This window comes from Epinephelus lanceolatus, chromosome 23 (assembly GCF_041903045.1).
Source record: "Epinephelus lanceolatus isolate andai-2023 chromosome 23, ASM4190304v1, whole genome shotgun sequence".
In the NCBI taxonomy this organism is placed as follows: Eukaryota; Metazoa; Chordata; class Actinopteri; order Perciformes; family Serranidae; genus Epinephelus; species Epinephelus lanceolatus.
Genome location: NC_135756.1, coordinates 12,264,203 through 12,289,465, shown reverse-complemented (window position 1 = coordinate 12,289,465; position 25,263 = coordinate 12,264,203). Strand labels below are relative to the sequence as shown.

The following is a 25,263-nucleotide window of genomic DNA, read 5'->3' as shown; positions in this document are numbered from 1 at the left end:
CGTTAGTTTAACAGATGCAAACAGGTCAGTGTTAACTCCCTTCCCCCCCCCCCCCCCCCCCCCGGAGGCGGAGAGAAAGAGAGATAGGACTCCCTGCTGAGAGCATTACTTCATGTCTGATAGCCTGCATGAATGTAAACCCAGCCTTTAGGTGAAGAGGGGCCAGTCTGTAGATATTGAATTCACTTTCATTCCTGATTTGAGTACGCAGAGAATATTGCCACGGCAACTGGCTCGTCTCCCGCAGTAACCCATTTTTCAAGTCTCCTGAAGTCGGGAGTGATGGCAGTCTCTCACTAGCTTCACTGAAATTCCATTTGTGTGTAAGAATACTGTATGTATGAGACAGAGGGGGACAGTCAGAGTTAAATGTGACATGAGGTTGCCACTGATTAACTGTGTGTGAGTGTGTGTGAGATGCATGTAGGTATGTGTTTGTAGCAGTAGTAGCAGCTCTGAATCAGCTCAAAGCAAAATGTCATGTGTGTGAGTTTCTGCATGTGTGCAAAAAAAGTGGCAACAGCACATCTAGTTCTGGTTGTGTTTACTCACAACGTATGAAATATTTATGAAATGCAACACATCAGACTTTGTCAGGGACGCTAGAGAGCTGCAATTTATCCTGTCCAATCAGGTCATATATTCCCCTCATCACTGCTGCTGAATGGGATCAACAGCAGGATGACTTTCTCTCTGCATCTGACTGTATTGTTACTTTCTGTTTTGTTGTTTTGAACTGAGTCTGTGCGTCCGTGTGAGCCTCCTTTGTGTTCAAAGCTTCCAACATGACTCACCATCACCTACAGCCATGCTCACGGCTCTGTGAGGCTGCACATAGGCACTACAGTTCTTTGAGGTAAAGGCTGCCATCAGCATGCTAACATGCTGATGTTTAAGTAATAACATGCAGGAATTTCCTAAAAAAAAAAAAAAAAACAATGTATAGACTCATACAGAAGTTATCATAACTTATAATCCACTAGAAGTGCGTGGTGATGGATTTATTTGCCTGTATTTTCTTATTTTCCTCTTATTTCGCTGTTTTCGGGATATTTATGGGCTACAACCTTTGGGTAGTGGTGTGTAGTCCCATTCCAATAACAGCATGAGGTCAGGATGTTATGACAGTCATGGGTCATGGTTTTCAAGCAGCAACTTCACACAACTTGTAATATGGCTGATAGCGAACATGAAACAGTAAAATAAATCAGATATCTAAAGTAAAAACAGGACACAGGAGAGAAACTAAATTTCAAAAACACATACATTTAGTTAGAAGCTACAAAAGTACTAAAAGCTGAACACAGAGACTTTATGAAACAGCTTTCTCTCTGGTCTCCTGCAGACAGAGGTGAGTAAGGTTGTCGGGGTTGGTGAGACGTCACCGCTACCCACTTGAGGGTGGGCGGCCTGGCTTTTGGACCTACTCCTAAGAAGGTCCATCTCCGGTGCGGCATGGCTTTACTTGGCAGAACAAAGAGTGACAATGGAGAAAGGGTATTATAGAAAGGAAGCAGCCCAGTACTGGACTATAAACAGCATGAAAATCACAGACACAGTGCCAAAAAAACCCCCACACAAATATTCATTCATATTCTGTAACCATTAATCCTGTTAGGGGTCGTAGGGGGGCTGGAGCCTATCCCAACTGACACTGGGCGAGAGATAGGGTGCACCACAGACAGGCCACCAGACTAGGGGACAGACAACCATCTACCATCATCTAACCATCCTACAGTAGTACCGTAGCTTCCAGTGTACGCCAAAGCAGAGTAGGGAGGAGGGGCAAAATTTAAATGTTGTGTTTATATGTTTTTAGCATGAAAGCATTTACTAATTAGCACCTCATATAAAGCACAGTTGAGGCTGATGAGGATGTGATTAGTTTTGCAGGTATGTGGCAATTCATCAAAGAATTAGACAAATTAATACAAACACACAGCACAGGGCAAAGCCTTGTGATCTTGACCTGTCTTGTTAGCATGACTGCCTGAGGTGGAAACTAAACAAGCGCACAGAATGAGTGATCAAAACTATCCTGCTCATTAATGAAACTGAGGTGTTAATTAGAGCTACATATCTGAGCGTGGTACAGTTCGGAAAGGATATTTTTACCATAACCCCCAATGTTCAATGGTGCATGACTATAAACCTGTTCTGTATCAGGGAAGTGTTGATGCAGCTCTGTTGTCATTCTGACATACACGAGATAGACTGAATATTAGAAACACCTGTTGAGATGATTCAACACCACTGACAATTTTTTTCCCTACTATTGAATCACTTCTCTGAGCAAAAACAGAATATTAGAGGCTTCACAAAGATTGGGTATGTTGCAAAGACAGAAACAAAACTAAACATGAACAAGAAAATTGCTAGATTTGTTTCTACCTCTCTCCCACTTCTGAAATTTAACTTAACAGCTTTCGCCCTTGATCGATCCTCTTTCACCCTCGAGTGAAAAAGTACAGAAAGAGCTATAATTTCATCACATTTGCCTTCTACCATACAACAGAGAGGGGCAAACATTGAGCACATTCAACCTGGTTAGAACAGCAGAGAAAACTCCGCTTGTTTTATGTAATGGGGGAGTAAGTCTACAGGCAGCGGCAATGCTTTTCTGCTTCATGTAAAAAACAGGTTTTAAAAAAGGAAAACTGAAAGATTCAGGCATGCTGCTTTCTGTTAAAATTGGAGTAGGCATCCTGCAGCTTTGGAGCAACATGCGGCTCTTGAGCTTCACTCCAGTGGCTTACTGTGGCTTTGACAAAAAATAATATAAAGATATTTTATAACATTTTAATTTTGATTTATTATTGCTGTGGGCCAAAGGTGATTCTTACATTTTCTAACTGTAAAAATGTGTAGCCTAGTCACCTTTAAAGCTTGAATGAAGACAAAAGTTTTAACCTTTTGTCATCTAGACTGTGGGTCACTTGTCAACAGGTTGGCACCCTTTCCTTTAAATTTTGCAAAAAGCAGTGGCCAACCTAGTTATGCATTCCAAATCCCAAAAAGAAAAAGATAATTTAATAGTGCATACACAGATTTGTTTGCATTCACTGCCAACACTGCAAAGTTAAAGTACATCAGCTGACTCAATGTAGTAATTATCGCAATGTGCACATCACAAAGCAGCAAGCTAGTTGGAAACACTTCCCTTAGTGTCTAGAAATATTCCCATCACTTTGATTTTGTCAGGAGGAAAGATGACAAGAACGCTATTTCTGAAGGCAGTCGGACTAAAACTCTTTCCACTGCAAAAACGTCCCCAAACCTCCGGTCTGAAACACCTCGGCTACTACGACCGACAGCACAACACTGTGAAGCTCCAGGAAATACACCCCACCAAAGGTGAACCCTCCTCAGCCGCAGATGCATGTTATTTTTTGTACTGGCTGAACAACCCAAACTGGATTTTAATCATGGACAGCTGCAGGCTACAAAGAAGTGATGAAGCTTGTGGCTGGATATGTGATGAATGAAATGTTGCTCCATGAGGGACTCGCCATCTTTGGGGCAGAGCCTTGGGAAAACACCGGTCACAGGCAACAGAAACCCCCAGGTAAATAGAAGCTATCTAGCTTTAGCTACACTAAATGTTGATTTTCTTGACATTCACACAGAGGCACACATCTCAATTTTCGGTATATACGCAAATATAAAGTTTGTGGGTTGTAACAGTAAGTATAATAATGAGCAGTGTAATGAATTATTGTCGGCGGGAAATAATAAGTAAAGTAATAAGATTGCTATTGAAAAGAGTAATGAGTAATTATATTTTTGGAGTAAAAGGCCCAACACTGTTTCCTTTATAATAAAGCTCAAATATGTTTTGCAGCTTTTTAATTTTGTCAAAAATGTCTCTTTTGGCATTAAAAGATTGCCAACTCCTGTCTTAAAAGGTACAGTACGCAGGAAATACTGATACTGTTTGTTAACAGCATAACCAGCGACACTACAAGCCAACCCCAGATTGGTGTTTGGCCTCACTTCCTTGTTTACGGCACTGTGTCTGCATTTTTTCTATTTTTCTCTTGCCTGCTGCTTGCAGGCTGGGACCTGGTCGTTACCTATTCACAAGGTCCCAACCTCCCTGTGTGCTGTAGCCGGGAGTGTCCTGAACACAGCAAAATCAGACGAAAATACAGGCAGAGAGCAGAGTCTTAACAGATAAATACACTGCCACTCACTTCTAGTGGGTCATAAGTGACGATTGAGAGGGATTATTTCTGTAGAGTCTATAGATTTTTTTTTTTTTTAATCTCACACAGCATACCTTTAAGCTATAATTATAATGAAATAAGTAAATGGACACTATCTGTGGCCACTAATAGGTTCATTTCATTAAGCTTTGGGCTACTGGACACATAAAGGAAACAGCTTCAAATGTGATTTTGTATAACAAAGATGAAAGGACAGACCTAAGGTGTCAACTGGATGGAAAGTCAAGAAAACCATGGGAGTGTGTGTGCATGTGCATGAGTGTCACATTAACGCTGCAAACAAAGGCACTGTTGATTTTGAGTATGACTTAATGATCAAGCGCAGCAGGCTGACAGACCCATTGTGCGCTTGTGCAGAAGAGTGTGCTTGCAGTTGTGAGTTGATGTCAAGGTACAAGTGGAGCGTGTGATATTTGAGAACAAAGGACTGAATCAAGCACAGGAGGTTTAATGAACTTAAGTCTTCCAAGTAAACACACAGCCAGTCCCACACTCACACACACACACACAGAGCGGCTGATCGCTTTGCCATTTACGGCTCATTAACTATCAGAGCTCATCGATCACTCAGCCCCTTTGTGGCCATTTGCATCATGGAGAGAGTATGAAGACATGTTTTCTTCAGGCAGCCTCTTTCACAACTGACAAAGACAATTTAATTTTCTTACGGTAATTTAAAAGCAAGAGTCTCATATGCTAGAAAATACATGGGAAATTTTATATATGTAGATCAAAAGGGTGTTTCATAAAGTGAGACTAAGAGTGTTAGTCAGAGAGAAAGAGGTTTTTCCTGCTTCAAATACTAAACGCTGCAGATAAAACTTGGCGCACCCTGCCTGATGTAGAGATTTGGAAAACATGCACTAGAATGATGTTTATCTGGGGAAGCAGCATGCAGCGGAGTCCAACATAAAATAAAGAGAGAAAATAATCTCTGGGTTTAATGTAGCGAACTTCATATTGCCCACAATTTACCTGTTGTATTTGCATTAATATGAGGTTGTGGCTTGCTTTTGATTTAGCCTGCGTGTGTCCTAGAGAAGTAGCAGCAAGCATGAGAAGAGACAATAGTTAGATAGCCTATTAAAACATCGGGCAGTGACGGAGTAAGATTCATTTGGAGTAGTGTTTCTGGTTACCTGACAAATCCAGCTCTGTAGCCCCTTTCCCACTGGACAAAAACCCACTAACACCCACTAAGGTATTTTTTTAATTCAGTGGGAAAGATTACATTCGGCATTCATTTCCAGGAGAAATGACTCTTCAGTAGTCGTGGATATGTTCAGCTACAGCTTTGATCGGCAGTGATGGAAGCATGGCACCCAGGAGAACATGCTAATTTTTGTCACTTTTCTGGCATGTCCGTCAGTAACTTCTGCAACTCTTAGTCATCTCACCCAAAAAATACTGCCCTCCTCCATCAGAATAGCGCTTGAACATTGGGCAAAATAAGTCTGCACCATGTTTTGTGAACAGATATTAAAGACTAACAAATTTTCACAGGCCTCCAAGCTGCTTTCTACTGATTACTAATCCTGTTCTCCAGCGTGTTTGTGACATTGAACATGACAAAAACAGAAAACAAAAAAGCATACTCGTCTACTGGCAGTGTGAACACAGCCTTTCCCCCATTGTTCTCCACCACCTCCTACCAGAAATATCTGGCTCTTTGGCTGCTAAATGTTCCACCATGTTCACCAGATAGTCGCAAACTTTGTCTGTCTGCCGTTCGGTGCTGAGCAAGTCATGTCCAGCTGGTTTATATGAGCTTTTTCACTGAAGCTGTTGCAGCTTCTAGAAGCAAAGGAAAAATTACAAACCAAAACATTCAAGTTTCAGTCTGTAAAACAAAAGCGAAAAGCCTCAAAGGGATGGGTTGGATCTGTTTCAGTGGGTTTTATGAGGCATTTACCCATATTTTTAAACATATTTTCGCCACCTAAAAAAGGGCCCACTGAAAAAAATGAGTATCAGTGTAAGTGTACACTATATGTAGACTATTTTCAGAGCGCTTTACATTTCCACAGCCCTTTTCGACAGGGAGGCAGTTAAAAGCTTCAGTTCCCCATCTATGCTCTCGTTTAAGCCACCAGACTTCATTAACAAAAACAGCAATTTTAACTTTCTGAACAAGGATTCAGTCTGTTAATTTGTTTATGTAATTGTGTGACTTTGGTTAATCTGAACTAATCCTTTAAAACACCAAAGTCGCACAATAACACAAAACACACTAACTAATTGAGCAGACCAGCAGCTTCTGTTTAAATTACTGTTTTTCTAAGTGGAGCCTGGCTTGGTGTCAGAACTTCACTGTCTGACAGCAATGTAAAGCTGTGGAAATATTCTAAATATAGCAAACACTTAAACTAATATTGATTTTTTTTATTTAAGTGACTAAAATATGTTTTGCTGCTGCCCCCGTTCACAGCGGTACATTGTTAGCATACATGGCGGTACTCCCACCTGCTTGTTCAAGCTGGAGGTGTGCCAACCTCCATCTACTGTAGGTAACACACTGACTATGGATACGTACCTCAAACAACCCCACAACACAACACTCATAAATATCCTTTTAAGAAGCCAAAACCTCTTCAGTATGGTGTTATCACTTTGGGTTAACACTACGAGCAAACTGCTGTCACATTACATGTAGTTAACTGACCCATTGCTTATATATTATTGCAGCTTTGAAAGCTATCATGTTCAACAGTCAGAAAACATGAGTACAAGTCCCATGTTGTATTCACCTGGTGTGTAGAAGCAGCAGTGAAGTGTTAAAGCAACTTAAAAGCCTCCATGTGAATATATACAGACCTGCAGGTTTGTGCCTGTTTGTTACTGACTTGTCGCAGGGGGCACTGCATAATTCATGGAGGACAACTGCATCTACAGTTGCACAGCTTTAGCATAACACTGCATTGCACTTGGCACTCTGCACCGAGGGCATTGAGGGAATATCTTCTCCAGCAATGTCCAACATTACGTAAACCGTAGTTCCGTAGCATCGACAGCAGCACCAGTGATGGATCAGGTTATAAATAGGCCTCCTTTTTATCCAACTGCCCACGCAGGTGGCTGACACCTGCATACTCTGCTGCAGGGCCGGAGTTTTACTGTGTAAACGTAAGGTTGGTGTTGAAGAGCAGTTCAGGATTTTTAGGAAAAAAATGCGAGGAATAAGAAAGAAAGAGATGAATGTTGAGAGGAAGGAAGGAAAGACCTTTTATGGTGTGCAGGCAAAAAAAAAGTGTTCCCTTCACTTTCTTGTCCTCATTTCTCTATCCAACCCCGTGAAATCTCACATTTCTTTTCTCCATTTTCCTGATTTTCGTTCATCATCACCCCCCCTCCTCCTCCTCCTCCCCCCCCTGCAACGTTAGACTCTCATTCTCTCTCCCTCACCCACTCTCTTTTTCACTGGCATCCTTTGAATTCTGTGACTCTTTGCCTTCTGTACCCACATACATATATACTCCCTCTTTCTCTCATTCTCTCTCTCTCTGTCTGTAAGCCACTTGTTACCATGGAAACCCCACAATGGGCCTTATAAAGCTAATAAGTAGAGAGAGCAGGAGGGATGAGCAGAGTAGCAGAAGAAGAAGGAGGAGGGGAAAAAATAGAGAGAAAAAATTAAATGGAAAAAATAAATGGGTGCCAATCTATTCCTGGTGTTGGAGCTTTAAGCGAGGAGAGCGAGGGAGAGACATAAAATAGACGTACACATATTATTACGAGTGCTTTATAATTTCTTGATGTAAATGTTTTTTTTTTTACCTGTTTTGACAGCACTGTTAGAGAAAATTATCTGACAGCAGAGACTCAAAGCGAACTCTAATCAAATCGACAGAGAGGAGGAGCGGGAGGAGAGGACAATCCTCCCTCCAGTGCTGCAAGTTGCAGTGTGTTTGCGTCAACAGTCATATGTTCCTCAAGCAAATGTTACGGGAACATTTCAAATGTTGCAAATAATATTATACAAGGAGAGTGTTTGGAGTCAATTTCAGCAAATCCAAAAAAAAAAAAAAAAAAAAAAAAAAAAAAAGAAAAAAAAAAAAAGAAAAAAGAAATGATTTTCAAGTTGTTACTGTCAGTTAATGCTAGTCACAGTTCATGCTTTCACACACGATGAAGACAAAAGTTTTGCAAAACTGATCAGACAGGAATTAAAAAACTAGTACTGAAATACAGATAAGTTTCTAGGCAGTTGGTGCTGCAGTAAATGTTAAATGTCATTGAGTTAAAGGGACAGTTCACCCCAAAGTCAAAAGTACTATTTTTCCTTTTACCTATAGTGCTATTTATCAATCTAGATTGTTTTGGTGTGAGTTGCAGAGTGTTGGAAATAGCAGCTGTAGATATGTCTGCCTTCTCTTTAATGTAAGGAAAGTAGATGGCACCAGGCTTGTGGTGCTCAAAGTGCCAGAAAAATACATTTCATAAACTTAACAGAGAGGAAGTATACATCTTCTCATAGTCAAGAGGGTCTTGCCTGTCAAGGGCTAGATGTACACATTTATGGCATCCTCTCTAGCTGAGCTGTCACGATACCTAGCTCAGTGGTACTAGAGCTAGCAGTAGAAGTGCGCTTCCTTCTGTTCAGTATGAAGAAAATAGTTCTTGAAGGCAGACATCTTTATGGCTGATATCTCCAACACTCGACAACTCACACCAAAGCAATCTAGACTGATAATAGCACAACAGATACAGAAACAAGCTAACTAACTGCAGAAAAGGAAAAGAAAAGGAAAATCCAAGTCTAAGACATATGCTGTATGTAAAGTGCTAGTGATAAAGGAACAATATAACCACAATGCAGCAACAATTGTCAGTTCAGCCTGTCTACTCCCCCTAAGATAGTCGCTCTGATGCCCTTTTTCTGTCGTTATTGTAAAATATTCTCCTTTTAATTAGAAAATTAGGGAGCATTTGCACTATTAGTCGGCTAGTCAATTGTACTTTGTTATCCTTGCTAGTTAGCACCAAAAACACAAATCAGTTAAACTTATTTTACAACATTATTATTTAATGTGACTGTGTTTACCCATAAAAAATAATCAGGTATGTTTCAAAAGGATTCATTTTCCCACAGAATATTGTTTTGATAATTGTTGACTTTATTTATTGGGCTGTTGTCATGTATTGTAGGATAATGGACAATGCACTGTGCAAAATGCCACACATTTGAGCAACATTAAAAACACTACATTAAAAATTGTGATTACCGATTTCATATGGCTCTTTTAATACAAGCAATATTTTTCAGACAGCGTTGAACTTCATAGATTCATTTGTTTGCTCAATTCTGAGTATTTTCTAAATGTTTTCTTACTTTTAGACTAGTTGACAAGGTCAGGTTTAAACTTCCGTTTAAACGTCAGGGAAATCAGCTGTTAGGAACATCCCTTAAAATTAGCGAGGAGTACCAAATGATAAGCTATACTAACCATTAACATCCCTAGTAATCACATCAGTCATGTCAAAAAAACAAATTGCTAGCATCAGTGTTGAAGCATGTTCCTGAAGTCATGAAATTCTCATGTATCCACAACATGTTGGGAGTAAAAAACAAGGGCTCTTCAGCACTGTGATCAACAACTGCTCCTTGGTCTGTGTCCTTAAATGACATTATTCAGACATCAGTGTCAGGCCCTAGGCTCATTATGTAGGTTCAAGAGGGAAATAACACACTCCTGTTACATAAATGCCAGGCTATGCTTCAGTGAGAATAGTAGATGAAGATGTCTCATTCAGTTTTACATCTATGTGTGTGAGTGTGTGAGCACGCACCTGTGGATTGATAATGAATGTGTATTTCGTTTGAGGCACTACACAGATCAAAGACTAGCTGGGTCTCTGAACTGCTCCTGGATGAAACGCACGCACGCACATGCGCACACACACACACACACACACACACACACACACACACACACAAAGCCTCCTGCCTGGTTGACTTCCCCTGCTCTGCCTCGTCTGTCGGTCAGTTTCAGTTGGACTGAAACCCAGGTGAGAGAAGGAAGTATTCACAACCACGTCAGCAGCTGACTATCGCTAAGGCCACCACTTTGCCATGACAACAAGGAATCTCGTCGCTATGGTAACTCATGAAGCAAGCAACTAGGATGTGACACAAAGGAAACGAAGGTCGGGAGTAAACCGGTGGTTCCCAAAGTGTGGTACTGGGATACCAATGGGTGCTTTAGGCACTTCTATGGTACAAAAATACACAATCAGTAGTAGTACTGGTTATGAATACTAAACATGTTTGCATTATTTATTATATATGATCCGTTTTTATTATGTAAACATAAATAAAAGTACTGAAATGTGAGTAGGAGCAGATTTAAGACGAACTGCCCTCATTGTGAGATTGAGATAAGAAAACACCTCATTCATTACATGGAATATTCCTTTTGGAGGAGAAACTTTTAAACTCAGCGGGGGATGTCATTAGTGAAAACTAACAGTGTTTCATCTGCTCTGACAGTAAAAGAGACTCCCGGTAGGGCTAATAGAGCATCTTTTGCCTATGTCTTGGAGCCTCGTTTTTAAGATATCCGGTAGAGTTCTCCCATGGAAGTGCATGTTTGCATCAAAATTTCCAAGTCAAACACACTCAAGATTGTTAGGAAAAGTTTTCACCTCAAAAAACCTTTGAAATGTCTATATCTACACTATTTTGTTCAATAGTAATAATAGCATATTTCTGCTGAAAAAAAAAGGAATTTTCAATGGAATCACTGCAACTACCTAACTGACCGTTAGCAAAGTAGCTAGCTCAAAGCACTATTGTGACTGACTGGCACTGGCATGTTCCTAGTTAACAGCTTGCAAGGAGGCACTACGTAACTTCTAGCACCATCTGTTTATATGGACTTTGCTTTACAAGCCCTCTCCTCAAATTGATACCAATCCCAACAGAGGACTTCATTCTATACCAGTAATGTGAATGAAGTGAAGTGTAATATAGTCATACTTTAAAATGTGTTGTGGCATCTTGGCACACTGAACTGCCAACTCTATCAAATACAGTGCACTTAACTTTACCACATTACAGCCTGTATGGGTTGTAGCTGTTGCTGAAGCAGTGTGAGCTCTACGCCTGGGATAAAGATTGTGCCTGGCTGCATACACAGTGATGGGGCTAACTGTTTGAATCACAGTGTGAACAAAACCTAATGGTTATTTACGGGTTTAAAAGGATAGTGCACCCAAAAATGAAAATTCAGCCATTATCTACTCACCCATATGCCAAGGGAGGCTCAGGTGAAGTTTTAGAGTCCTCACATCCCTGGAGGATGGAGCTAGCAACAAAACTCCACATAATGGAGGCTGGGCACCCCAGATTAAAATGTCCAAAAAAACACATAATTGAAACCACTTATTATCTCCATACTGCTCGTCCATAGTGATCCAAGTGTCCTAAAGTCCCGACATAAAAAGTTGTTTGGAAAAACGTCATTTGAACTCTGTTTTTAGCCTCATTGTAGCCTGTAGCTCTACCTGCCTCTGTGTTCACCGAGCTCACATGTGCACGCTGGGTGAGTAGATAATGGCTGAATTTTCATTTTTGGGTGCACTATCCCTTTAACGACAGAGTTGAGCAGTTTTGGTATCGGTGTGAGTTTGCTGGGACTGTTAAACAGCTCGGTGCTGTTGAAATGACCATTTGTTAGAGGAGAGTGGCTCTGGAGATGGCAGCAACAATTTTGCTCATTCAGTGGGGAGTCTGGACAGTTCAGGATCAGACCCTGAGCGCAAAAGGATTGAATGCAGGTACTGTTTGCCTGGAGAGGTTTCAGTACTACTTGATGCTGGATAATTTACCTTAAAGGTATCAAGTGCCAATACCCAGCAATATTAATTAACAAGGAATTCTCTTCATGGCCTGATTTTTTTCAACCAAGCAGAAACCTCAGTCGGTCTAGCATTAATAAGACATGTGTGCAGCCATACATATGGCAGACCCACAGGACTTCATCTAAAGGTCAAAACCGTGGGTTGAATTATTCTTAGTGCTTGCTAAAATACTGTAGCACTGTTGAAATCACAAAACATGTATGCTAAATTGACAAAAACCTAAAATTATTTCTGCAACTTAAGTTAAAAGATAGATTTTTGGTTAATTTCAGGATATTCTGAATCCTATCTTCAATTCCCCTTAGACAGAAATGTTCCAGCTTTCATGGTGAGCCCTCGACTCCTTCCACAGTCTGACTGAGTCCAGCGGCTCTCTCTAAGATCTGTTGTTAGCCTCTGAGGTGTTTGTCTCTTGGCTCAAGTATGACAGGAGGAGAAATATGATTTCAGTTTCCCGGGGCTCAGGGCAAGAGGGTTATGGTTTCATATGGTTTCCAGGCTGAAAGAGTTTAAACAACATGTGCACTGAGGCAACAAAGAAAGTGAATGACACAGGAGGCTTCAACACCAACAATAAAAAAATGAATAGCCTGAGCAGTGATATAACAGTCAACTAAGAAAGCTGATGAATTATTGCACCAAAAGGCCAATGGTATAGTATTATACAAACATTCAATATATTGACCTTCATAGTGAATGTGTGCACATGCCTTATTGATGCCATGGCTGAATGGGGCTGAAATAAGCCCACCAGTCACTTATTCACCATGCTAGCTATTATACATGATATATATGACATTCTACACAGCTTCCCTTTGTTGAATTGACTCATTTCCCTTCATTCCAAGTCTAACTACATTGCACTCTCTGCCCATAGACACTTCATTGAGAAAATGACCACTTTAAGCTGCACAATACGACATCATTCCAAAGATCCAGAATACACAGCATGTATCTCCTCCTCCTTTGAATGACAACGATCATGAAGTCTAAAGTTTGCTTGCTGTCTGTGCAGCAGACAAAGTCAAGAGCCCTGACATCAAGAGTTTTCATATTGTGATATTCCCCTTAAGGAGGTATTTGTGTTTCTGCTGATCCTCCTCCATGGGGAGATGAGAGGTCAGGGTAGAGTGTATTTCAGCGGAGCCGACGCTCACTCTGAGAGTGACGGCTTTTTAACAATAAACGCTCTCCCACCCTCCTGCCTGTTTTGAGAGTCCTACCTGCGAGCTGACAGTCGTCGTTGGAGCCTGCGGAGTCCTCCTGGTTGGGGCTGAGCGGCGGGCTGGCAGGGGGGCTGGTGCTGAAACTGGCGTAGCCCAGGGACGAGCTCACCTCACTGGGCTCACAGCTGTGGTTGACCGGCCTCTGGACGTCCAGGGATGAAGACAGAGAGGTGCGCTGCTTGGGCTAGAGAGAAGACAGGAAAAGACATGAAAAGTATTTGTTTTGGTTGCTTTGGAAGTGTTTCACAGGAACTGAATTCTGGCGTCCAATCTGAAATACACAAAATAAACAGTAACAATGTCTGCCAATTAAACACTTCCTGTGAGAAATGATGGTGCCATCACTTTCTACTATCAAAATGCTTCCTGCCATTCAAATTTAATATTGCTGATTTTATTCTTTTCTGATAAATGCTCATTATTCTCATGAATTCAGACTGTTTCATTCTGGCACCTGAACAAGTGTGTGATGTAATAGATGTCAACACAGTTTATATAATACAAAACTGGAATACAAGTATTAAAAAGAGAGCGAGGGACAGAAGGTAAACAGAAAGAGAGATATGGACAGACAGACAGAGGGAGTCATAATGATTGCTTTGCCTACAGCAAGTGAAAGAGTGAGACAGAGTGTGAGAGAAAGTGAGGCAGAGGACAACTGAAACTGTAGACTGGCATCTGGTAAACACATCTTACATAATGAGGCATTTGCAGCTCTCAACAACCTGCTGCTATGCTTCACAAACAGCTCAGGCAGTCAGTCAGAACCCAGCTTGTGTGTGTGTGTGTGTGTGTGTGTGTGTGTGTGTGTGTGTGTGTGTGTGCGTGTGTGTGCATGCAAGTCGGAGGATGTAGGCAAAGTGAATCAATGCAGCTGGAACCTTAAAGGCAAAATAACATCCTGAAATGTTGACAGACATGACAGGACAACCTTCATGAGACCTTCACTGTCTTGTATGTCACTCAAGGCACAAACCTGACCCTCAGAGGAGACAGAGAGCGGAGGGAGAGGTTGTGAAGGGAAATGAAAGCAGAGGAGAAGAGATCGCTCTTTTCCATGCACGGTGCACTCAAATTGGGCTTTGAAGAGTCTTCAGATCAACTGAACTAAACTGAGGTGAAAAACAAAAGCAAAACAGGAGTGGGGAAATTGGTTTAACAAGAAAATGGCACGAAAAATAGGAGAATTGGACGGGGAGAAATGAAAAACAAGAGGTTGAAAGGTGGAAAGACAATTAGTGAAAATGGATGCAGTGAAGAAGAAAGAAAAAGGAAGGAACAAAGAAGAGAAGAAATAAATGATAACAGGTAAGCCTTCTGTAAAAAAGAGATAGGGCAAGCAAGAATGAAGCTATTAAGGAAGGAATGAAGGTTGGGAGGGAGGACACAGGTTCAGAAGTGTAAAAAAATACTGAAAGACATGGTCACAATAATAAAGAAATGGAAGGTCAGAAAGGAAACAGAATTTAAGACGGAAGGAGCAATGAGGTGAGGAGGTTAGCATTACAAGGAAGAAAGGAATGATGGAAGTTATTCAGTCTGTTTTCTTACAGGATCGTACACAGCCTCACATTAAATTACTGTAAATGTGAAACCAGGATGCTGTGGAAGTAACCCAGCAGACATTAAGATATTGAATGACTGCTACTTGTACGTCCAATCAAGACATCCTGGTCATCAGCTGGATGTCCTTCCAAAGCGTCCCAGCAACATCGAAATATGACTTAAACAGCAACAAATAATAAGACACCGTTGCCTCACATGGGACACAAACTCCTGTCACCTGGGTGAAAGTCCTGTGCTTTATTAATTGATCCACCTCATATTCATCTCTATGTGGACCTTGTCACTCTTTACGTTGCCTGACTTTCTGTCAGAAAGCCCTGAAAGTAAACTTATTCCATGTGCAATAACAGACAGCTTGGATAAAGACTTTCGGCTCTAACAGACAAGACCTGCCTTGTCTGTTAGCACCTTGAGAAGTCATTTGACTTGAAAGTGTGCTATATAAATGTGATTTATTATTATTATAAGACAGGAATATAATTTACGTGTAGATATACATAATTAAACATGTTTTTATTTTTAGAAAATGGGCATTGAATAATACTAAAGTTAGTCTTTGTATGTAGTGTGGATGTTACAGTGTGGCCATCTGATCACAACCATTTTACAACCAAATTAATTGTAATAATATGATCAATATTTCCTGGCTTGTAGGAGAGGGTCTGACTGGACTATCGCTGGAAATGGAAATAACGTCACCATCTGACCATCCACCTCGTAACCGTGATGCAGTTTTTACCATATTTGGCCAGGGAAATGATGTCATCGTCCAACCAATGTTTGCTGGGAACTTTCATTGTTAAAAGATTAATGTAGCAAAGGAATAATTCATAATATTGAGAATATGCTTATTTGCTTTCTTGCTGAGAGTTACTCGACGCAACGTGCACGCAGTTGCTCCACAGTTGCTGTGTGCCTATCATAGTTCTGCATCCTGTTGGTCTATGTCGCTATGCAATTCCCCGCCAAAGCGCTTGGGGGCGCGGCGTTCTTTTATATACCTACCTAGACTCTGTGACATCTATGGTCGTTGCTTGTTCATTGTTTGTTTATCTTCCGGCTTTGCTCTAGTCACAGTGAAGATGGGGACCAAGAGAGAAAGACTGTTGCTGAAGCTCGAAATGATCCGACATTGAACAACAAATGCTCTTATTACATTATTACATCCATTTTTTAATCAAAACACAAATGATCACAATGAAGACTTTTGAAAATGGTGGTGTTGTGGTACTGCAGCAGGAAGTGAAACCTTGCGAAATGGCCGATATTATGTAGTTTGAAGGACCAATCATAGCTCTGCGTTGGGTCTGCGTTGCCTCGATGTGTGGTTACAATTTTTTGGAGGTCGCGTCTCTGCGTCCATCGCAGAGGGATGCAGAGACGTGACGTGCACCTCCAAAAAGCCCTCTGCGTCGTAAGTACGCAGAAGCATAAACCTTGCTTTAGATGGGAAGATTCAAACCACTTGCACAATAAATATGAAGCTTCATTTACCAGCCAGGTAACTTAGCTTAGCACTGAGACTGGAAGCAGGTGAAAACAGCTAACCTAGGTATATTTTGTTATAAACAACATGAAAAAAGAGTCAGCACATTGTAGCTCCCTTAAGTGCAATTAATTAGCACATCCACAGGTGATGTTTCAAGCTAATGCTCTTCTTCAGACTTGTGTGGACCTTTTTTCATGTTGTTTATTGCTATCTTTTACTGGTCCAGCAGCTGTCCTAAACGTGCACCTACTATGTTTTTTAGGCAAATTTTGTTAACCTGTGAACGCAGCAATACTAGCTATGTCTCCCTGTTTCAAGTCTCAAGCTAGGATCAGCGAACTAGGTGCTGCATATTCAGTGTACAGACACGAGAGTGTTATTAATCATCTCATCTCACTCACTGCAAGAAAGTGATTTAGGGCATTTTTTTAACATTTCCATTACAGGACAAAATGCTAACTCTATAGTTTCAGGGTATCTGTACATTTCTTTAAAGGTCACTCTGTTCAACTGTGTTTTTTCCATTGAATAAGTGGATGAACAAAGGTCACATCAGGACATTTCCACATGCAGTTTGGCATCAGTCAATCAAAGAGTGCTTCTGGGCTCACCATTTTCATTTGCCTTTAATGCAGATATCCAGTACATTAGAAGCACAGAGACTAAAAACCCAACCACAGCAGCTTCAACAGACCAGAATGCATCACAGACACATCACTGAGATTGACCTTTTTTGTTTTTCTGAGGAGAGTTAATCCGCAGGGAATCACACCATAGCAGCAGCGTCCTACAGAGACCAGGGGTGTTTAAAGGACCAATGCATCAACCAAAGAAGATCACAACAGCCCAGACAGGCATCAGGGAATAGGACGATGATGTATGAGCTCGACAGGGAGTCACCCTGACGGGGCAAGGGGGAGGGAACATAAGCCAAGCTTGCTGTCAAAAACTTGTATTTTCTTTTGAATGTCATGTTACAAAAAATACAGAGCTAGATAAATCATTATGTTTTATGACTTCTTTATAATCAAAAGAATTGATGACTTAAGGTAAAAAAACAAAGTCAAAAATACTGATGTTACCCACTTCACTCAAAGCACCCACATGGAAACAGAACCTGTGCTGTTTACTTTGCCACAGGCTTCACAACTAACAAAATCGACCCAAAAATAAATGAGATGAAACAGCAATCAACCCAGGATGATGGAAACTGCTGTAATGTGACTCTGTGGTGTATCAAAGTGGGAGGTTGAGGCTGTGCTTGTGTGTGTGTGTGTGTGTGTGTGTGTGTGTGTGTGTGTGTGTCTTCTTGTGCAAGCCGCCTAATGTTTAATGAGTTTAACGGCAACTTCAGCTTCTTCTATTCACCCTTTAAGCATCTCTTTATTTCAGCACTTATGCTGCCTCGTCTGTGTGTATGTGGCTTCTGTGTCTTTCCAACAACTAAAGGCATCTTCTCTCTGGACTCGTGCTAATTAAGAGCTCGCACATGTGCGCAAACACACCCAGGCACGCACACACTCTGACACATGCAACAAAACATATACACATACTGTAGCGCTGGCTGAGGCTTAGCGTTAACAATGCAAACGGGCAGCGGGCTAATGAACATGTCATGGCCGATTGGAAGGGGATTAATGAGCACAGACACACAGTTGCACACACGCACACACAGGCAGGTCTTCCACGCCTGACTAAACTATAGCAAAAGACATTTTCCCTGCTGTAACAGCATCCCTGGGGGAAAGTATGCTGTTTAACACCTCACTAATGTGTGTGAGTTTGAGCTTTGACGCTAATAAATGGCACACCCATTAGATAAAAAGTGCAATTCTTCACCTAAGACGAGGTGAGTTTGCTTGCACGCTTTGAAAAATACTAATTTCTGTGTGTGACTGAGGAATCATGTGCTGAACTATATATAACAGGATAATCATTTATCGTAAAATTATCATGATTAAAAAATCTGTAGGAGCAATGCTAAAAAAAAGATAACGTATGTTGATTGTACCAAAGACTGGAGGGTCATTTAGCACAAAATGTTGCCATTTCCATTAAATCTCTTTACCGGCTGAGTAATTTAGTAATTTAACATGAGCAGGGAATTGAAAGGTAATTATCGTAATGGTTTAATGTTTTCAGATGTTGCAGTAACAGAAGCTCAGATGATGCTTTGTATGGAGAGATGCACATGTCTTTTGAAGCCAGTGTTTCTACTTCTTTCCCATTCTCGCCCTTTTCTTCTCCGTCTTTACTTCAGAGAAGATGTAAACATAAACTCAGAGGGCAAAAAGCTGAGAAGAGCAGACGACACATCAACTGGCAGAGACGAGAAACAACAAGGGAATAGAAAATAAAAGAAGTAAACATCCAAACCCCTCTCTGTCTGCGCAAAAAAAACTTTTAACTGCAACTCTAAACGCTATTATTTTACTATTCAGCTCTTGATTCTGTATTCCCACTTTCCTCTGATGCATTCTGGCTTCTGTTGATCAAGCTTCTTCTTTCTTTATTATTCTCCTCAAGAAGCATTTTAGAAAGTTTCACTCAGGTGAGCCCCTCAGGTATTGACACACTTTAGACAATTTCAGTGACATTAACATATAAAGTGCCGCCCCAAAGGCTCAAACATGGTTCATTTGGCAGTGTGAGTGCCTTTCCAGACACACATGCGCTGTAGAGTTCCTCGGTGATCTCTTTACTTTCATCAGGAATGCTGCTCTTGACTAAAAAAATACTGGTTTAAAGAGCATCTTTTTGCCTTATTATTAACTGCTGGCAACATAACACTAAGTAAGTAAAAAATATATAATATTACTACAATCTTAACAGTCTCTCAGCTGGTCAGGATAATGCAGTACTTGAAGCACTCATGGGTAATATATTCAGTCAGTTTTATTGACTTGGCACAGTTTGATTTCTTTAAATAAGACTAGGTGTAAATCTAGAATATGGCTGGACCAATTTACTAAATTGCATCCAAATTGTTAGAGAGATGGTCAGTTGTGTCTACAATGTGAATTCCTGAATATTAAATGTTCATCTACAATTTTCTGTAGCGGTCCCAGTAATAGCTGTTCTGACAGTGTACTGCAGCAGCGTATCATGTAGCATGGTTAAGCTACGTTTGAGTCAAATAATTCAGGGCTGCTCTAAAGGCTCAGTGTGTTGGATTTAGGGGGATATATCTCCCCCTCCTGCGCTCACAGAGTAGACAATGAGTTGTTAGAGGCAGTGCGGATTAAATACGTATTTAGAAAGAATTTCAATTCAGGATTTGAGTTGGATTTTACGTTTTTATGAAACAATTATCACTCACTCCAAGCTCAAAATAAGGCTGCTGGATTTAATTTCAATGATAACGTGGATCAAAGGTGGACGTTACATTAAATTTGTGTGAGACATCAATAAAAATCTGACTCCACTTCTCCACCTCACCATCTGCGTCACCACTACCGCTAAAAACCTCCTGAACAATGAACCCTGAAGGAATCCTAACCAGGAGTTCACGCTTGGCACATGGGAGAAGTTCCAGCTGGTTGCAATCTGCAATCTTCACTGCTACATGCTACTAAATCTTAAACACTGCTCCTTTAATTTAATGAATTTAACAATATAATCATGCTATTTTTTAAGGCGCTGTTCTAGATTACTCATTGAAAAAAGGTAGGCAATGATTTATGTTACTTTATCAATCAGACAAGATCTCATTTTCAGCCCCATGACAGTTATGAACATGCCCACAGCCTCAAAACTGGTCTTACTGAAAACAAAGCGACACTACTTTCCTGCTTCAGCTTCCAGACCATGGTCTTTATTTAGTTTACTTGGGTTTTGGGGAGTTGCAGCATATATTCATAAACAAACTGAAACCTACACTGTTCTTTCAGTACCGCTTGACAATTTGAAGGTTAATTTCTACTTTGCTCCTGCCGCCCTGTGTTGTCGTCAAGAACACCTAAACCAAGATCAAGTCATGGCCAAGACCAGAGTGTATGGAGACTCCGTTTGCATTTAATGATATTCTCACAGTTGTGGTCTTCACTGGTCTTGAAGCAAATAAAATCCTGAGTCCTCTTTGTTTGAGACAGAGACAGGACCAAATAAAAACATGGTCAGGTCCGAGATGAGACTGAGACCTTTAAAAAGTGGGCTCGAGACCAAGACTACAACAATGCAATCACTAACACCTGCCTGCTCTGAGCACATTCAATGTCAGTCTTGCTCAACCACACACTACACACTGAGCTGCTCCTTTTAAAACCTATGGCTCAAACTGTGTCGACACCTTACAAATACAGGACTGCACAGCAACAGCAACCACAGATGTATTAACTCAGTGGATCAGACGATTGATCATGCAGGCAAAGACGTCACCAGCAAAATCACTATTCATTTTGAAAGAGTAATGGCCAGTAGGGAAAGATCAACAATCTACTGGTCACTGGCCTAACCTCATCACTCCAGCCATATTGTTTCCACACACTAGGGCTGTCAAAATTGCTCAAAAATGACGTTCGAATATTCGTTCTAAAAATAACTCATAGGTTCGAACCATTCAATTTTTTTTTTTTCCCATTATGTCCACAAGAGAGCAAACTAATACAAGGAAATATACTTCTGTATGTATTAATACAAGGAAACATAACTACTTGTAGGTATTTTTATTTCAACATGAATGTCTGTGAAAACATTTACATAACTACACATTAAAACAATTATCTATAACATTACGTGATAAACGACCGCGGACCTCTCGCTCGCCCCCCCTCTCTGACCCGTCAGGCCACACCGCCTGTGGAAGCACTGCGAATAGCCTCGAAGCGAAGCCACTTTCCTTTCGGCGCCCATGTTAACCGATTGTGTCATCCACACTGGCTGCGCCGCGCCGCGCCGCGCAGCTCTGTGGCCGCTCCCACCTCCCACTCGCAAAGAGGACAGCTGCGGATCTAGGTGTTTTTTTTTCTCCACAATCGAATATCAATTTTCACATTTGTCCATTTTTTTTTTCAAATTCGACTTTAAATTCGAATTTAGAATATTCGTTGACAGCCCTACCACACACAGAAGTAATCTTCCTACTATTGTATTTGTCTTACCTTCTATTATTCGCTCCAGTTTGGTTTATTTACTACTGTCCTTCACTTTTGTTCATCATCTAAAATTGGGAGCTCAGGAGGCTTTACTGGGGCTAGGAGTAATTCATAATTTCTATCAGTATTAAAGCAGTTTCCCCGATACATCTATAGTGGAATACAATTTTAAATGTGGTGCAGAGGGCAGTAAGAGCTGGCAGCCTTCTTGGCTCACAGCTAATGAGGTGAATGAAAGATGGTTCTTCATCAAAATGCTAGATACAAATCCTTTTAATACAGGTGGCAAATACCAGGATATAGCTCGGATGTGCAACTCCCACTGGAGAGCTTTTGGCATTAGCTTGAGTCAGTTCAATTAGCTGTGTGTGACCCACGTCTCTCCTCAGGGGCCACAGGCATCCTGCTGGCTGGGAAAGCAAACCTCTTTAACAACCCTCACACACTCTCACACACACGTAAAGGTCTCCTAGTTGTCCCAGCAACTTTCAGGTGGAGTGCTGTAAGCCACCAGCTACGATGAGAGGGATGAGCTGACCAAGGTACTTGAAAACAAATCAATCTTTTTTACCCTTCACCATACAGTCCTTCACTCTATTATCACTCTTTCTGCTACTTGCTGCTCTCCTTCCATCTCTAAACAGGTGCTATGATTGCTGCAATTGTTTATTGATTGTGTGTGCACACGTGTAGCTGTACATGTGTGGTCTTTGCAAAGGGGCTCAATGAGGAGCTGGCACTAGCGCAGTCGTTTTCACAGAACTGCACAGTGCAGACATGTTCTGTAATTACGCACAGATCCGAGCAAATTTGCCAAAAGATTAACTGACTGGAGCAACACTGTCAGTGAGGGATCACCAAGTGACTGTGTGTGTTCAGCACAAATACAACTGATTGATGAGTGTGAACAGATTAATGAGCTCTAACTGACAAAGTGATTAGTGATCTGTCTGCGTGTGCTGGTTAAATTAAAGAATTTGGATATTTTCTGTCAAGAAAGAAGGTTTAAATAACGGCTGAAATACATGGGGAACGGCGTGACACGTGTGCTGCAGCATCCATTCTAATCAACTGAAGCTGCTACACTCACCATGGAAGCCGCATTCACCCATATTTTTATGCAGCTGGTTGATTTTTTTTTTCCTTTGCACACTGCTAACCGGCCTTCAACAAGTAAAAAATACAGAGAACTATGAAAGAACGAGTTATCTGTTCAAAACCATTCAAATGAATACCTCATTGTTCCAAAGGCAATGCAAAGCAGCAGAGCAACGTTGTGTTTGTTTTTACATTTCACATTAATTAATTAGCTGTTGAAATATCCCATTCTGCCCCGCCTACATGATGCGTCACATCACCGTCTTGTGTATTTCAACTGTAAGTCGAAATCCTCAAATGGGAATATGGTGAAATGCTGATGAAATAATTGTTACCTGACAAACATCCATCACAAGTTCACAGAGCTCAACATCTTTCAACAGCCAAAAACACAAAGACATTCATTTTAAAATTATATAAAAAGTAGCTCAAATTTGAGAAGATGAAACCAGAGAATGTTCCCCTTTTTTAAATAAGTTAGTATTATGCACTTCCAGTTCCCTTGTCTTGAAGTCAACGTGCTTTATAAATGGATGTTTGTTTAGATGCTCAATTTAAGGTATGTGGTTAAAAAAAGCTTGAGAGTTTCATGTTTTGTTTTTCAAGATTAAAAAAAAGACAGTAAATACTCCACTAATGAATTTTGAAGCTTTTACGTGTCTAAATGGGACTACAGAGGGACAGTAAAAGTTGTTATGCTATACTTGGAAACAACTCTACTCACTAGTCCGCCTTTACGGCCTTGTTGTGTTGTGTCTTGTAAACAATTCTAACTAAAACTTTCTAACTTGCAGATTCGTCAAGTCACAGTATTTTCCAATTGTAGTTAAGTTGGAAGCTTATTGGTGGTGACTTTGAAGTGAAATGACCATGGTGGTTCATTTATAGCCTAACATTAGCTTTGTACTTCTGGCGACTGCATTTACACTTTAGAAATCCTGATGGTTACGTTAATTTGTGAAGACTATCTTGGTGAACAAGACAAGCAAGTGTCGTAAACTTTTGTTTGCCAGAGACCTTTCTGCAGTAAGTAAGCCACTTGGTTTTTTGTCAAGGGAACCAGGCTGGCCTACAAAAAAAATTACATACCTGCGGCACTGTATTTTGTCAGTCATCTAACGTATTAATCAACTATTTGTTTCATCATTACTTAATACGAAATACTGCAATTTCTATAGCTAAAATATTGGATAACTCCCCTGAAGTTAAGGATTCAAATCATCAATCAGAGACCCCTCAGTCAACTGAGATTTTATAGGGTAGTCAGAGTAGGGTTTTTTTTTTGTTAGTCAGTGTACATCGTGGGACGTTTCGGTCCCCAGATGGAGTTGCAAACTGGGCACTCCTCTCTGTTACAGGCAGCTGCGGACCCAAACCCATGGTGAGTTTCGGTGAGACGGAGGCAGCTTCCCGGAGGAAGAGAGGATCTGCCCAGTCAGGCTTTGAGATAACTTTGTCTTCTGCCCTCTGTTAACAAGTGTTGAATTTACAACTCATAGAAACTAAATATGATACAGTCTCTGGCTTTTGTTTGGTATTTGGCAAAAAAGTTGTTGCACATTTACAGTCCATCTTTAGCAAGCATTCACTCTGAGGGCTAACTTGGCTTGTTAGCTACATTACATTAACGTCGCTGTCACTCTGAACATCCCAAAGAAGCCTGTTCAAACTCTCAACCTCTATTTGGGAAAAAAAGGTACAAATAGTCAAATATTTGTATTGAACAGCCAAATCTGTTTCAACTGATATAACTGAGTCGGGTACAGCCCCTCTTACATGTTAGGAAACACCCCACTTGAGCGCTGAATGTAAGTTTAAGATTCATGTCTATTTTAGCCTGATTTGGTCCATCAATTCCCCAAAAATATATATAAAATGGGCATGTTTAGCTTGAAGATGTTTACCTTTTGCAATCATCTGGTTGTTTACTTGGTCACTAGCCATTTTGTGCTAGCACATAGCCTGCAGTTAGCCTGTGTGAGCTTGTAAGTTGGAAAACATGGTAATAATTAGCAGTGGGATTGGTAGTTCTAGTAATTCTATTAAATGTATGTACCACACTTTATTTAATAAGCTTTCAAAGTAGGACCAAATTTTCCATGAGCTCAGGTCTAGTTTTTCACTTTGGCTCTAATGAAGATGATAAAAACACTAGAGGGATTTTTTTTATGTTTGGTTTGCACTTGTTCCATTGATAATACACTTTGACAGTTTTGAACCTTTAACAGATTTCCAATAAGATGTGTCCCAGCAGTGCAGCTTCAAAAGTACATCTCTGAGCTGCTAGAGCCTGGCAGCCTATTTTGTGATTGTCTGGTTTGTTTACTATAATTATGCTGCCATCGCAAAATTACTCTACGCTGATGTTAAAATTACACGTATCACCTTTAAGTTCACCAGATCTTTGCTGGTCAAAACAAACTATCTCTACTTCAAGAAACAGAAAAATCAATACCTTTTTCTCCACAGAGGTGAGACTGATTGAAGACAATGCTCCTTGCTCAAGAGCACTTTGACCCCAGTCATTTAGGGAGTCGAGAGAATAAGTCATGCATTTTTCTCAAAAAGATCCTTCAATAAACTGGATGCGAGCCTGTCTCTTAAAGCTCTTACACACACTCCTACGTGACAGCTGTGTCCTATTCTCTACATTTACCGTTTAGTGCTTTGTGTGCGTGTGTCTGCATCCTCTCAACCTCTGTATG

At 40.7% G+C, this 25,263-nt stretch overlaps 1 protein-coding gene across 5 annotated transcripts in view; it reads right to left on the bottom strand.

The window, feature by feature from the left end:
- The window catches only part of anks1b (ankyrin repeat and sterile alpha motif domain containing 1B), a 355,962-nt gene that overhangs the window by 107,360 nt on the left and 223,339 nt on the right, over positions 1–25,263 (bottom strand). For all 5 annotated transcript variants that reach the window (XM_033615279.2, XM_033615280.2, XM_078165475.1 and 2 more), the window contains one exon: positions 13,310–13,496. In XM_033615279.2, coding sequence (XP_033471170.1) covers positions 13,310–13,496 — 187 coding nt within the window. The remainder of the gene's footprint in view (positions 1–13,309; positions 13,497–25,263) is intronic.